General features: G+C 33.8%; 3 protein-coding genes across 6 annotated transcripts in view; 1 reads left to right on the forward strand and 2 right to left on the reverse strand.

Moving 5' to 3' along the window:
• Positions 1-13,913, forward strand: part of Usp32 (Ubiquitin specific protease 32) — an 87,209-nt gene that overhangs the window by 14,970 nt on the left and 58,326 nt on the right. For all 4 annotated transcript variants that reach the window (XM_074170740.1, XM_074170739.1, XM_074170741.1 and 1 more), the window contains exon 2: positions 9,247-9,478. In XM_074170740.1, the coding sequence (XP_074026841.1) occupies positions 9,247-9,478 (232 nt within the window). The remainder of the gene's footprint in view (positions 1-9,246; positions 9,479-13,913) is intronic.
• On the reverse strand, positions 3,555-4,926 carry LOC141480563 (uncharacterized). The gene is made up of 4 exons (XM_074170743.1): positions 4,862-4,926; positions 4,662-4,730; positions 3,909-4,004; positions 3,555-3,844 (listed from the first exon to the last, which is right to left on the reverse strand). The coding sequence occupies exons 1-4, from the start codon at positions 4,922-4,924 to the stop codon at positions 3,557-3,559; spliced, it is 516 nt and encodes a 171-aa protein (XP_074026844.1). The 5' UTR covers positions 4,925-4,926; the 3' UTR covers positions 3,555-3,556.
• LOC141480564 (nuclear apoptosis-inducing factor 1-like) lies at positions 4,923-5,986 on the reverse strand. Its single transcript, XM_074170744.1, has 2 exons — positions 5,536-5,986; positions 4,923-5,347 (listed from the first exon to the last, which is right to left on the reverse strand). Exons 1-2 carry the CDS (start codon positions 5,674-5,676, stop codon positions 5,045-5,047), a joined length of 444 nt encoding a protein of 147 aa, XP_074026845.1. The 5' UTR covers positions 5,677-5,986; the 3' UTR covers positions 4,923-5,044.

A 13,913-nucleotide genomic window follows, 5' to 3' on the forward strand; every position in this document is an offset into this window, starting at 1 on the left:
TGAACGAGATAACGTATATGCCTTCTTTGAGTGTTTGGCTCTAAACTGTCCAACTGAGGAAACCACCTTTGTAGTGAAAACCGTATTGGAAATAAAGTCTATATTGTGAAGATTTGTAATTATTATCATGTATATTATTTTATATGTCAATAAATTAACAGAAATAGTGCAACATCAACACCAGCATTAATCACTTTTAGGTATTCATAATTAGAATAATAAAGTGTTGAAAAGTGATAAGATTATCTATTGATAAACACGTGCTAAGAAGAATGTTAGTGGTTTGTACTTCCATTCTCTAACAATTTTCGAACTTCTAACATTCACCAAATGATGTTGATCAGGATTAAAAATGTTGCAAACAACTGGCAATAAAAATATTAATAAGCAGTGAATTGACGACACTGTTAAGTGTTCTGTCTCGATTTTGTGTTTAAGAGTTGAAACCCAACTTTGACTATATAGATATTTTTCAAACTAATGACCATGATTATAGTCGATACCGTTGACATTGAATAAGTAAGTATTGAAAACAGCGAACTCTATTGCGTGTTCAGCGTATAATCCCAAACAATAAATAATTTTTAAAGATACATAAATTTTAATAAAACTCAACTTTTTTATCCTTGCGTTTATATTTTAGTTTTTTAAGAATATAATAAACGATACTTCTCATCTAATTTTTGTAATACAACGAAACTTCAGAAATAAATCTACTCCATCCAAAAAAAAATGTTAAACTCTGAAGGAAGTATGTATTGTCAAAGTGGAGATTGTAGATGAATTGTATTATAATACACTTCTCCAATAAATTAACGCACCACATTGAAATTACAAAATATGTTGTTGGAGTTGATAAAAACTCCTACTATTGTTATATTTGGTAAACCCCTAGTATATGCCATTTGTGAATGTCATATTTTCGACTCTGGTTCAGTGCTTTAGTTTTTCTTCGCAAAAATATAAAAAGGAGCAGGAAATGTACCTACTGAGTTCGCAAATCTGAACGAATTTCGAAGGTACATATAGTTGCATATGCAGACGATACAAATGTTCTGGTCACTGATCGTAATACATTAGCACTTGCAGAAACAACAGAATTCATATATGAGAAAATAATGAAATGGGCTGATAAAAATCATTTAGCACTAAATATTATTAGCAAAACAATAAAATTCTCAATGCAGAACACCACCGAAACTCTCAAAATATATGAAGATAGCCAACTAGAGGAGACATCCAACCCAGAAAGAAAAATGCTAGGTCTAATTCAATTGGAGTCCTCATATAGATTCACTATGTGATAAACTACGAAAGAACTGTTATGCACTGAGATTTATGTCGAATCATTGTGGAAGAGAGGTTCTCCTAAATCTGTATAATGCAACTATTGACTGTCACTTGCTCTATGGAATCTTGAATTAGGGTATGAGCCCCTCTGCTGAAAGAGTATTTATTTTACAAAATCACGCGGTCAGAATAATTGCTAATTTAGGATAGCGGCATTCATGCAGTAACTCGTTCAAAGAGCTGGAAATACTCACAGTTGCTGGTATGGTATATATATATATATATATATATATATATATATATATATATATATATATATATATATATATATATATATATAGTAAAATAGATTAACAGGGTCTCTCAGTTTTTTTTACCGTACATTTCTCCAGTCGCTAAGATTATCCACTTTATATATATAATAACCCCCTAAAAGTTGTAAACCGATTTTAATAATTTTTTTTTTGAAATGTCAAGTACTAAAAGGTCTACCTTGGGACAAAATTTGAAATGTTTATTAAATACTACGATATTTTTCCTTAGTCGAAAATCGAGATTTTTTATTAGCGATTTTTTATTGAAAAAATCACTACGCCACTGGATTCAGAGTGCCTCTAAACAGGTGTGACCAAAATTTAATGAAAAAATATTCATTATCAACAAAGTTATGACAACTCGAAATTCGAAAACTCACACAGCTAACAGTCACAAAAAACACCCTATATCAACAGATATAGCCACGAGAATATTTTTTTATGATTCCAACAATAAAGTGCCGCCAGATGAAAAAAAAACAAATAGCGTAAATATGTTCAATGAAAATAACGGAATTACATTCAAGTTTTCACGCAAATTAACTAAAACTAACGGCCGATTTCATAAAGAAACATAAAGGTTACTTTAACTTTAAATGATACTTTAATAAATATTTTTGATTTCATAACCAAGTTAAAGTGTCCTTTAAGCCAAAAACGTCCTTCAAAGTTAAAGTGTCGATTTCTCTACTTCAACTCGCTAAAGTGTCATTTAACTACAACATAACCTCAATTTTAATAATTGTTATTTGTTGTGCTACTCGCTACGTTTGCTAGTTTTGTGTTCGTTTAGCCATAATAATCATAAAAATATGAATAATTTTGAAACGTCTAGCTCAAGTTCATCTGATGAAGAATTTATTTATACTAGAAGACCAAAAGTGTATAGGAAAAGAACAGACTGCTTCGAAAAATATGATGAGCTTGACTTTTACCAACGTTTTCGCTTAAAAAAACAAACTGTTTTGTATCTACTAGATGAAATAAAAGAACAAATTCAGTTACCTACTAATAAGTAAGTTGTAAAATTTGTATTATTAACAGAATTATAAAAAAATTTATTTATTTTTTAGAGGTGGGTGCATTACACCATTACAACAATTATTGTTGACTTTAAGATTCTACGCATCAGGAAATATGCAAATAATCGTATCAGATTTTATGGGAGTGTCTAGAAGTTCAGCTAGCAGGATTATCAAAAAGGTGTCTATTGCTATTGCCTCACTAGCCCGACAACACATTCGCATGTATGAAAATAAAAGGGAATTGGAAGAAGCAGTTGAAAAATTTTATGAAATAGCTTCATTTCCCAAGACCATTGGAGCAATTGATTGCACATTAGTTAAAATTGATTCTCCCGGTGGAAATGATGCAGAAATATTCAGATGTAGAAAATCTTATTTTGCATTAAATGTTCAGACAGTAAGCGATGCTAAATTGAAAATAAGAGATATTGTTGTGAGATGGCCAGGATCGGTGCATGACCAAACAATTTTTAATAATAGCAGTTTAAAGCAAAAATTTGAAAATGGTGTATTTGGTCAGTATATGCTAATTGGTGACAGTGGATATTCTCTAAAGCCATATCTTATGACTAAGTTACAACAAACTAGAACACCTGCTGAAAATTTATACAATGAGTCTATAATAAGGACTCGAAATGTAGTAGAGCGTCAATACGGTTTATGGAAAAGACGATTTCCCGTTTTGAGGTTTGGCATGAGACTAAAACTAGAAACCACAATGGCAGTAATAGTCGCAACTGCAGTTCTTCATAACATTGCCATTGATATGAATGATAACTTTACTGAAGAAGATGAAATAGAGGAAGACGATGAGGATGTATTACCCCCCATGGAAAATAATCCAAATATAGCAGAAAATATAAGGAATTTGATAATTAATGAACATTTTGCTAGATTGTAAATACTAATAATAATTAAAAATCAGTTTTATGAAACATTTAATTTATTTAATTGTTTTTCTTTTAATTTGATTTCTAAATCCAATAAAGTCATTTTTTTTAAATGTTCTTCTTCTTCTCTCTCCCTTCTCCTTGATCTCTCCTTCTCCTCTGCTTCTACCGTTTTTTCAAGAAGCTCCTTTTTCTTTTTATAATAATCTTCTTTTGCATTATATAACGGGTTTATTTTGGTTGGGTGTAGTTTTCCGTTGGCTTTTCTTTTTAAATTATTAGGTGCATAACTACTCCAATCGATTTTTTTCTTAATATGCGTTTGCTGGGAACAGACAAGAGTTATATAATAAAAATTACAACTGTACCACACACAATTCAAAACTCACTTTTTTACTAGACATGCTCCCTGAGGGTGTCACTGATGTAGGAGGTGATATCTGGTTCTCCTCCAATACAATTTCTTCAGTAAATTCAGGTACTATCTAAAAGCAAATGTACTATTACATTTTTTGAGGTCCTAACTTAAATATTAGCTTTAATCAGCATAACAAATTAAAAGGTTTGGGAAAAAAAGTTTTTGGCTTTCTACTTCTCCATCTTGATACAAAAAAAAATGTAGGTATCTTCGAAAGAAAGGAAGGAAGTAATCAATTTGAAAATAAGTAACTCTATACATAGATGTGTAGATCATGCGAAGAAACAATTTTCAGACACATACTGGAAGGAAGCCCTCCTGAAACAGCTACTTTCATATGAACATTGAATTACACGACAGAAAAAAATTCTTTCGAAACAATACTGAACAATGAATACTGAATTATACAGAAGATACTTTGTAATGTAATTCAATGTTTATATGAAAATAGCTGTTTCAGGAGGACTTCCTTCCAGTTATTATCTGAAAGATGTTTCTTTGCATGATGTACACATCCATGTATAGAGTTACTTATTTTCAAATTGATTACTTCTTTCCTTTCTTTGGAAGATTCCCACATAATTTTTGTATCAAGAAGAAGTAGTAGAAAGCCAATAAATTTCTTTCCCAAAAATTAATCACTCCTAAAAATATAAACCCTTCAATTCAAAATAAAAGGTCTTTCCGAACTATGGATTAGTAGTGAAAAAAATCTATAACTTACTGATTGCGTAGAAATCTCTGACATTTCATCTTTGGCTTCTCCTGCTGCAATTATTGTCATTTCTGAATCCTGTAACAATATATTCAGAATAATTAATATTATACAAGTATGTTCCCAAGACAAAAAATAACAAATTTATCTTGACAACTATTAACAGGTTGCTAATATATTATCATTTAAAAAACGGTTTATTTACTTACAACAAATTGTTGAGGATATTCTTTTAGAAGTTCTTCCTTTAAAACTGAAGATGATGCATTCATTCCAAGATCCTATAATACCACATACAATTAATATTTAATTTTATTGCCCTAACCAATACAGATAAAATCATGAAAGAAATAATGTTTTTAACCATTAACCAAATTTTAGTTTGGTAACTGTTAAAACAAAATGATTTGGTTATAAAAAAATGTAATTACATTTATGAAATCGCTATCCAAGCTGTTATTCAAACCCACCACCGTTTTCATATTTATTATATTTAGGGTTGCTTCTGTTACAGGATCTAAATCAATTTTTATTGCGGGACCACCCCCTGTTCCCGTCATATATGATTTTTGTTTCGCCACATCCTTTCTAGCTTTTGTTTTCAGATTATCAAATTTTGCTTTAATCTGAGATATACTTCTCACTTGTATATTTCTGGAGTTGAAGCTGGAAAGTACTTTGCGCCATGCCTCTTCCTAAAATCATATTTAAATTTATTAATATTGAGGTATCTAACTACATAGATATATATAGTTTTAATTTATTATTTCAAGCTCACACCCTTCACCCTTGATGAAGTAAAATTAGGGTTATGATTACATTAACATGTATTCTACAATAAATAAAATACACACAAAAAATTGCTTGTACTTGTAATACATACCTTTTCTGCATTCGTTACTTTATTAGTAGTTTTGCATTCTAAAATATGCTTGAATTTTTCAATTTCTTGTATTAAATTCATTTCTTCCTCCCGAGAAAAATTTGACGAGCGAACTTTCTTATTATTATTTACCATTTCCATTTCAGTCCAAATCAATCGTCCTCACAAATACAAATAACAAAAACATCAAACACCACAACTCTTAACCTTACTTATTCAAACACTGAACTTAAATACTCGTCAAATATGACAAATCTTGTCAAAATCCATGAATTCCAGGTTGACCAACATCTTAAAAATTACTTAAAAGATACTTTATGGAAAGGGCACTTTAATATTAATTATGAAACCAAATGACGGCAACAGCTACTTTAAAGGGGACTTTAGTGTAAAGTCTCCTTTCGGTAAAGTGGACTTTAGATATTGATTATGAAATCGGCCGTAAGACCTAATATTTCAATTTAAATCTTAGTTGCCATGGAAATGATATTACAGTTTGATACTTGTGAAAGATTTAAGGGAACTATTGTCAACAATATTCACCTTACAGTTCTTCGAATTATTTTGTGTCATGACTGCAAGATTGAGCGTAAGAGAGAAAATTGAAATTGTACGCCTTTCGGGAGATGACGTTAGAAGTGCTAGAGAGGTTTGTATTAGAGTATTTAATGAGAGACATCCGTATTAGCTGTGGTACGGTAAATAAAATAAATAAAATATTCAATGAAACTGGTGCAGTATCAAAAATGATGTTAAAAAGTAATCCTGTACAAAGACGAATCAGGAATGACAGGAATGATCAAATCATTTTAGATTATTTCGGAAATAATCCTAATGCCAGTATAAGGAATGCCACTTTAGATTTGAATATTCTACGAGAAACTATTCGGAGATGTCTCAAGGCGAAGAATATTAAACCTTTCAAGCCAAAATTTTTACACACACTTCAAGAAGCAAGACTCCTGGAATATTGTTTATGGGCCCAAGGGGAATAGAAATTTCCTAAAAAATATTTTATATACCAACGAAGCCACTTTCACTACAAATGGAGTAGTGTCTTAACAGAATTGTCGCTATTGGGCAGCGGATAATCCTAACTGGTTAATAAACTGTAAAAGCCAGTATTCCCAAAAAATCAACGTCTGGTGTGGGATATTGAACGAATGAATTATTGGTCCTTTCTTTTTTGAGGAAAACATTAATGCGCAGAGATGCTATTCACGAGCTGCCAATCAATGAACGATCAAATTTAATTGTCCAGTTAGATGGGTGTTCAGTTCATTATGCCAGAGCTGTGAGGCAATGGCTTAACGAACATTTACCAAACCGATGGATAAACCGTGGTAGTCCGTTTATAGAGTGGCCACCCAGATATCCAGACCTCACAGTTTTGGACTTTTTTCTCTGGGGACTTTCCACACAAAAGGTTTACAAAAACCGCTCAAGAGATAGGAATGAACTTTGTGCAAGAATTCGACAGGTATGTGCAGATATTAGCCATGAAGAACTAAGGAACGTAATCAGAAACATTCGTAAGCGCTACGACACATGTATCGAAATACGTGGTGGATTAGTAGAGGCTACAAGAATATGAGTTAGAATTAATTGCTGCACTGAATCGAAACATTTCAATAATTAGTTACGTTTATTAAAATTGTTTGCTTCATTAATAGTTTAATTGTGTGAATGTAATTCCGTTATTTTCATTAAAAATATTTACGCTATTTGTTTTTTTTTTTTTTCATCTGGCGGCACTTTATTGTTGAAATCATACAAAAAATGATATATTGTGACTGTTAGCTGTATGACTTTTCGAATTTTTGAGTTGTCATAACTTTGTTAGTAATGAATATTTTTTCATGAAATTTTGGTCACACCTATTTAGAGGCACTCTGAATCCAGTGGCGTAGTGATTTTTTCAATAAAAAAATCGCTAATAAAAAATCCCGATTTTCGACTAAGAAAAAATATCGTAATATGCCCTGAAACTTTAATAAACATTTCAAATTTTGTCCCGAGGTAGACCTTTTAATAAAAAAAAATATTAAAATCGATTCACAACTTCAAATTTTAGAGGGGTGTTTCCATTAAAAATGGGTCACACTGTATATATTGTGTATCCCACACATCCATTACACGAATCCTGCAAAGATTCCGTGAAACAGGCGACCATGCTTGCAGACCAGGGCAAGAACGAAATGGAGTAACTACCCCTATTCAGGATCGATATTTGAGAATTCTGGCACTTCGACAACGGTTTGTTACACATCGAAGTCTACAAATTGACTTTCTAAACATGCATGCTATACAAATCAGTTCGGAAACTGTTCGCCAGCGACTCAGGGAATCCAAAATAACACCTAAGATTGCTGCCCGGGGTCCTCTATTAACTACAGACCATCGAAGGGAGAGACTATGTTAAAGGTTGACTGTGAACGAGTGATATTCACCGATAAGTCCTAATTTTGTGAACACAATAACAATAGTTCGTGTGTTAGGACGTTCCAATGAACGATATGTTTAATGTACCTTTTCACAAATCACATTATTTGGTGGTATACGTTGGTATTTCTTTGGCCGCACGTACGGACCTCGTGGTCATACACGATGGGTCCGTTACAGCTGAAATGTGCATAACAGAGATCTTGGAGCAACACGTAGTGCCATTCGCCCCAATAACTTTCTCAAACATAAATTATGCTTGAGAAAGCTGTTGTAAAATCCTTCATAGTGAAAATCGTACAATAAACCGTATCAGTAAGACTCAATATGGATTTTCATGAGGTATCGGCCAGTTCTATTCTATTAATAGGTAGAAACAGTTTCCACAAGAATCGGATCAAATCTCAATATTCAGTTCCCTCTACTCAAAAAATATTTGTTATATACAGGGCGTTCGTGAATGAGTGCGTCAAACTGCATGAAAAAATAATGACACTTTGCCATTTAACTTTTGCCCGCAAAACCGGTTTTAGATCAACATATAAATAGTCAGTTTTTCAGAAAAAATTCAACACGTCGTATCTCGGAAAACGAATTATTTTCCCACAAAAGTTCTATTACAAACTGTCACTGAAGTTTGTCGCACTTATTCACTAGCACCCTGTATATATATATTTCGGCGAAAATGTCTCATTGATTTAAGACAACGCCAGCCTTCATGTTGCACAGATACTCAAAAATTGCCTCGAAGAGGTTAAAATTTGCACCTTGGCATGGCCAGCACGCAGCCCGGATTTAAATCCAATAGAAAATATCTGGGTTATCGTTTGTGAGCGATTGAGAGAGCACCCGGTCCAACCAAACAACCTACGGGAACTGAAGGGATACTGATTCAAGTTTGAAGAGGACTGGACCAGAATCAAATTAGGCTCATAATTTTAAGTATGGGCCGACGATGTGATGCTGTTATACGTGGTAGGGGTGGAAACACTCGTTATTAACACTTTTCTGTATATTTTCGCCAAATTTTTTCCAACAATATTTTGTTTGTACTTTTTTTTTCTGTTACGTCAATAATACAGTTATACAATTACTGTCACTCTGAAGGTGTTTCATTTTGTTATGTCTCCTCTGACTACTAATAAAATTGATTCATTGAAGTGGTGCGTTAATTTCTTGTAAGTGTAAAATTGAATTATTTTTTATTCAAAAAATTGCTTCAGATACTAATAACTATTTCACACTTTCATGTTCTTTTTTTTATTCCAGTGTCCGATGCAGAACTCAAGAGGGTATGTGAAGCCTTCAAAAGACTAACAAATGGTGGGCAGTTCCTGAGCCGCCATTCGTTCATTCTAAATGTACTTGGGGATGGTGTGCCTGCAACCATAGCAGAATGGCTGTATTTAGCTTGTGGAGGAACCCCCAGAGGAATTGGTCTTAAGGATCTGATATGCGGATTATTGTTGCTCACAAAAGGCACACAAGATGAAAAAATCAAGTAAGATATGTGATCGTATGTAACGTGTATGTTTTTTCAAATCAAAAATAGCTATTTATGATATGAGTGTTAAAAGTAAGGTTTTATTTTTTGAATGAAAAAGTTTGCGAACGAGCGTAGCGAGTTGAGCTGATGTAGGCTTAAAAACGTCAAAGGAAATTTCAGCGAAACCATCTTCTTAGCCTACTGGAAGAGACATCAAAAATATGGAACTCGTCAAATTTGTGTAGCAAGTTTTCAATGATAAAGTCAAGTGGGCTTGTTAAAAATGGTGTTAATACAAGCAAATATTTTAAGGTAATAGCATTCTTGAAGCGGAAAAATGAAAGTTATAGGCCCAAAAAATCAAAAACTCTTATATTTGAACAAGTCCAGAGGTTTATAAATGAGGCGCTAGATGAAAAATATTTGATGATAAAAGTTGCTACCATTTTCGGAATATATGGAGTCTGCCGGCGTGAAGAGCTGTGCTATTTATTAGTAGAAGACATTAAATTAATGGATAAATTTTTGATTGTTCAAATTCCAAATACAAAAAAGAAAATAGCTCGTTCTTTTTGCATTGATGGAAAAAAACATTGACTATTTTAATAAATATGTTGCATTACGACCTTCTGTTATTAATCATCAATGTTTTTTTCTGAAATACTCTAATTATAAATGCAGTGCCAAACCAGTTTGTATAAACACGTTTGGGAAAATCCCCTCTACCATTGCTGAGTTTCTGAACCTACCGGAACCAAAGGAATATACAGGTCACTGTTTCAGAAGGTCTTCTGCTTTTTTGCTAGCAAAATAGGAGCAAATATAACGGATATTAAGGAGCACGGAGGATGGAAGTCTAAAACAGAAGCTGAGGGTTGCATCGATCAATCAAATTCTTGAATTTCACTAGTGCGGACTTCCATTGTCTACTATATAAAATGATTTGAAATTCCTGAAACAATTGAAAAAAGGAGAATGGAAAATGAATAGCTGAAAATAACAATTATATTAACCAAAATAAACCTGAAATGAAATAATAGTGAAATGAAATACAAGTAAAAATAGAACAATTGAATAATTAAAAATAGAGAAATGAAAAAAGGAAAATAAAAAGAAAAATGGAGAGATTCCAAGTCACGTTAGTTCACGACGTTTCGATTGTTAGTATCTACAATCGTCTTCGGGTGATGACTGGACTTATTCCTCCGAGAGATGACTATTTATAGGTCGTTCGAGTACTTTCACTTATCCCCGCTTTCCATTTTCCGCTTCACTGGTTCCGTGGGAGATGACCGTTTTGGCGGGAGTTGGCCATTTTTCGCTTGATGATGGGTTTCCATATGTTGCGTATTTCTACGCTGGCTTGGCTGAATACGTTGTTGGACAACATGTATGCGGCTTCCTTGAATTTTCTCCTAAACCAATGTTCCTCTCTGTGCAAGATATCAGCTTGGGACCACTCGATGTTGTGTTGATGGGTCCAAACGTGGTCTGCTATTCCTGATTTGCTGGTTTCCCCTCGCTGTGTGTGTTTCTTGTGCTCGGCAATGCGAACATTCAATGGCCTCTTAGTTTCTCCAATATAGGATTTTCCGCACTCACAGGGTATCCGGTAAATGCAATTCTTGGATTCGCAGTCCGCGTTTGGTGGCCTGGTTTTCGTGAGGCTGCTACGCATAGTGTTACCGGATCTGAAGCAGGTTCTGATGTTGTACTTGGAACCAATTCTTCTTATCCTCTCCGATAATCCTCTGATGTATGGAAGTGCAAGCACTGGTTGTAACGGCTTCTCTTCCTTGCGAAGCTCCTGCTGTCTTCTAGCCAAAGTCTTTTCCGTAGCCATTCCGTTGAAGATCATTTTTGATGATGTTTAGTTCCTTCTCGAGACCTTCCTTCGTATTATAGAGCCCAAAAGCACGTTCTAATAGAGTCTTGATGATTCCTCTTTTAGTCGATTGATGGTGGTTGGATTCGTGGTTCAGATACTTTCCCGTATGAGTGGGTTTTCGGTATACAGATGTTTCCCACTTAGTATCGGTCCTCTTCACCAAAACGTCTAAGAATGGCAATTCGTTGTGGATTTCCTGCTCCATTGTGAAAGTGATGGAAGGTCTCACGCTGTTGATGTGTTTCAGGAAGGCGTCTAGTTCAGTATTCCCATGATTCCATATTATGAAGGTGTCGTCAACATATCTCAACCAGACTCGAGGTTTCTTGTGGGCTTCTTCAATTGCCAGAGTTTCAAACCACTCCATATATATGTTGACTATGATTGGTGAAAGTGGCGATCCCATTGGCAGTCCCTCATCTTGTGTAAAGAATTCGTCCTTCAGTTGGAAATAACAGTTTCGTACATAGCATCCTAGTAATTCCATGATTACTTCTATAGGTAGATTCGTTCTCTCTCTCAGGTTCCCGTCCTCGGAATAGCTTTCTTTGTATGATTTGGAGTGCTTCTTCGATCGGAACGTTGGTGTAAAGGCTTTCCACGTCGAAACTAATTAGTTGATCTTCCTGTGTGACCTCAATTGACCCTAGTAGTTCGACGAAATGCCTTGAATTCTTCACAAAAGACGATGTTTTTCCTTGAAATGGTTGTATTAAGGAAAGTAAAAATCTAGACAAGTTTTGAGTAGCCGAATCTCTGGAGCAGATAATCGGTCTAAGCGGTCAGCTCCAGCTTTTTCCTAACACTGGAAGAAGAGTAGTGGGTATGTACTTGCAGGTCTGTGAATGGTCTGTATTGGGCTTTGGAATGTCAATTTTTCATCCTTCTTTCCAGGCTGTAGGATAGTAATGATTGTTCAAACAATATTCATAGATGGAGATGCTATGTTTGTGTGTGTCTGTCTTATTCTAGGGCTTGTACTATTCTCCTAGATATATTGTCTATACCTGGGACTGTATTTTTTCCCTCACTGATGATGTTATAATATAAATCTCCATCTATTTCTTGATCATTTTGAATTGTGATGTTTTTGAAAATGTTTCTGTACCAATTATTGACAGACTCATATTGATTGTGGTCAAAATGAACATAATTTTCTTTTTGGAAAGCATTCTCAAAATAAGTTGAGAATATATCTGCCTTATCTTCATGTGTTATTATTATACCTACGACTATTAACTTGCAAATTATTGATGTTATTTATTGGCTTGAATGATTTGGTGCCAGTAATTTTTACTGTTTTGCTCGTTTATTTTTCACATGTTTGTAACCATTTATTTTCTTTGTACTGCATAATAAATTTCTGGATATTTTTGTTATAGTCATTAATGTTCTTCTTCAGTTGAGGGTACTGGGTGATTTTCAATTCCCTGTACATTTTTCTCTTGTTTTTTATTAGCCTTATGATAAATGGGGGAAGTTCGTGCACATAAAACTTTGTCTTCGATTTTGGAGAGTTGCTTCTGACAGATACAACAAGTTTTTTGTTGGATGTTTTGATATGATTTTCATTAACAATTCAATGGTGTTGGACGAATTGTATCATATCTGCATTTACTCTTTCCATGTTGCACTTATAGTTTATCTTGTAATCCTCTTTCTCAATAATCGTATTCATGTTTAATTCACTTCAATTGACAAATGGTCTGAACCTAGGTCTGCATGAGTCTCAATTTTTACTATGTTGTTTTCCAATTTACTTGTATACAATACCAAATCTGGAGTGCTGTCAGGATTATTTTCCATCAGGAAGGTAGGAGCTGCTTTTGCTTTTTTGAAGGAGGTTTCCTACAAATAATTAAAATTATTATGGGTTTTCATTGGTAAATTAACATTTTTGAAAATATTTTTCATTTTATTTATTATTTTCATTCTCTGATACATCAGTAGTTTCTGTGGTTGATTGTAAGACCGAGACGATAAATAGGCTTGTAAATAAGCATAATAAGAAACATATGTTTCCGAATGAAAATTTGAAAGATATCTATAGAAAACTGCTTCGATTGTTGTTCCATGTCATGTGGTAGGCTCATTTTGGTTATTATTCATTTGTAGTTCTAATTCATCTTGTAGAAAAATTACCAAGAGCTGTCCATCTTCGGACGCGAAATTTACATTGAAATTTCCTGTTAAAATTAATGGCAACGTATGATAGTTTTCTCTAATTCTTCATAGCGTACTTGACTGTAAATGTGTGCTCGCACCCCCCTCTCTCTCTCTTGCCCCTACAGTAAAATATGAAACGTAACTCTCTCTATTTCTATCTTCACTAACTTATACCTCCCTCACAACTTCCGTTCACCTCGCCCGATCACACTTTCGTAACGCTCTCTTCACTCATTCACCAGGTTACTTCCGAAGTCAAGCGCGCTAAAAGAAGTTTTACTTCAAATACCTATTTAAGAAACTGTGTGGAACAAAACAGATTACATAACTTAGCTATGGTGTCTATTGAAAATTCTATGGCCTGATTTTTAAACTTTGATGATGTAATTGATACTT

Source organism: Leptinotarsa decemlineata, unplaced genomic scaffold (assembly GCF_025532065.1).
Source record: "Leptinotarsa decemlineata unplaced genomic scaffold, Ldec_3_MD MMD2_P_RNA_scaffold_9, whole genome shotgun sequence".
NCBI lineage: Eukaryota > Metazoa > Arthropoda > Insecta > Coleoptera > Chrysomelidae > Leptinotarsa > Leptinotarsa decemlineata.

Coding starts and splice junctions, on each gene's coding strand:
- LOC141480563 (XM_074170743.1), bottom strand. CDS start 4,924: ATGAATGCATCATCTTCAGTTTTAAAGGAAGAACTTCTAAAAGAATAT. Junction 4,731..4,861: donor AATATCCTCAACAATTTGTT/GTAAGTAAATAA, acceptor ATATTGTTACAG/GATTCAGAAATGACAATAAT. Junction 4,005..4,661: donor CAGAGATTTCTACGCAATCA/GTAAGTTATAGA, acceptor ATTTGCTTTTAG/ATAGTACCTGAATTTACTGA.
- LOC141480564 (XM_074170744.1), bottom strand. CDS start 5,676: ATGGAAATGGTAAATAATAATAAGAAAGTTCGCTCGTCAAATTTTTCT. Junction 5,348..5,535: donor AAGTAACGAATGCAGAAAAG/GTATGTATTACA, acceptor ATATGATTTTAG/GAAGAGGCATGGCGCAAAGT.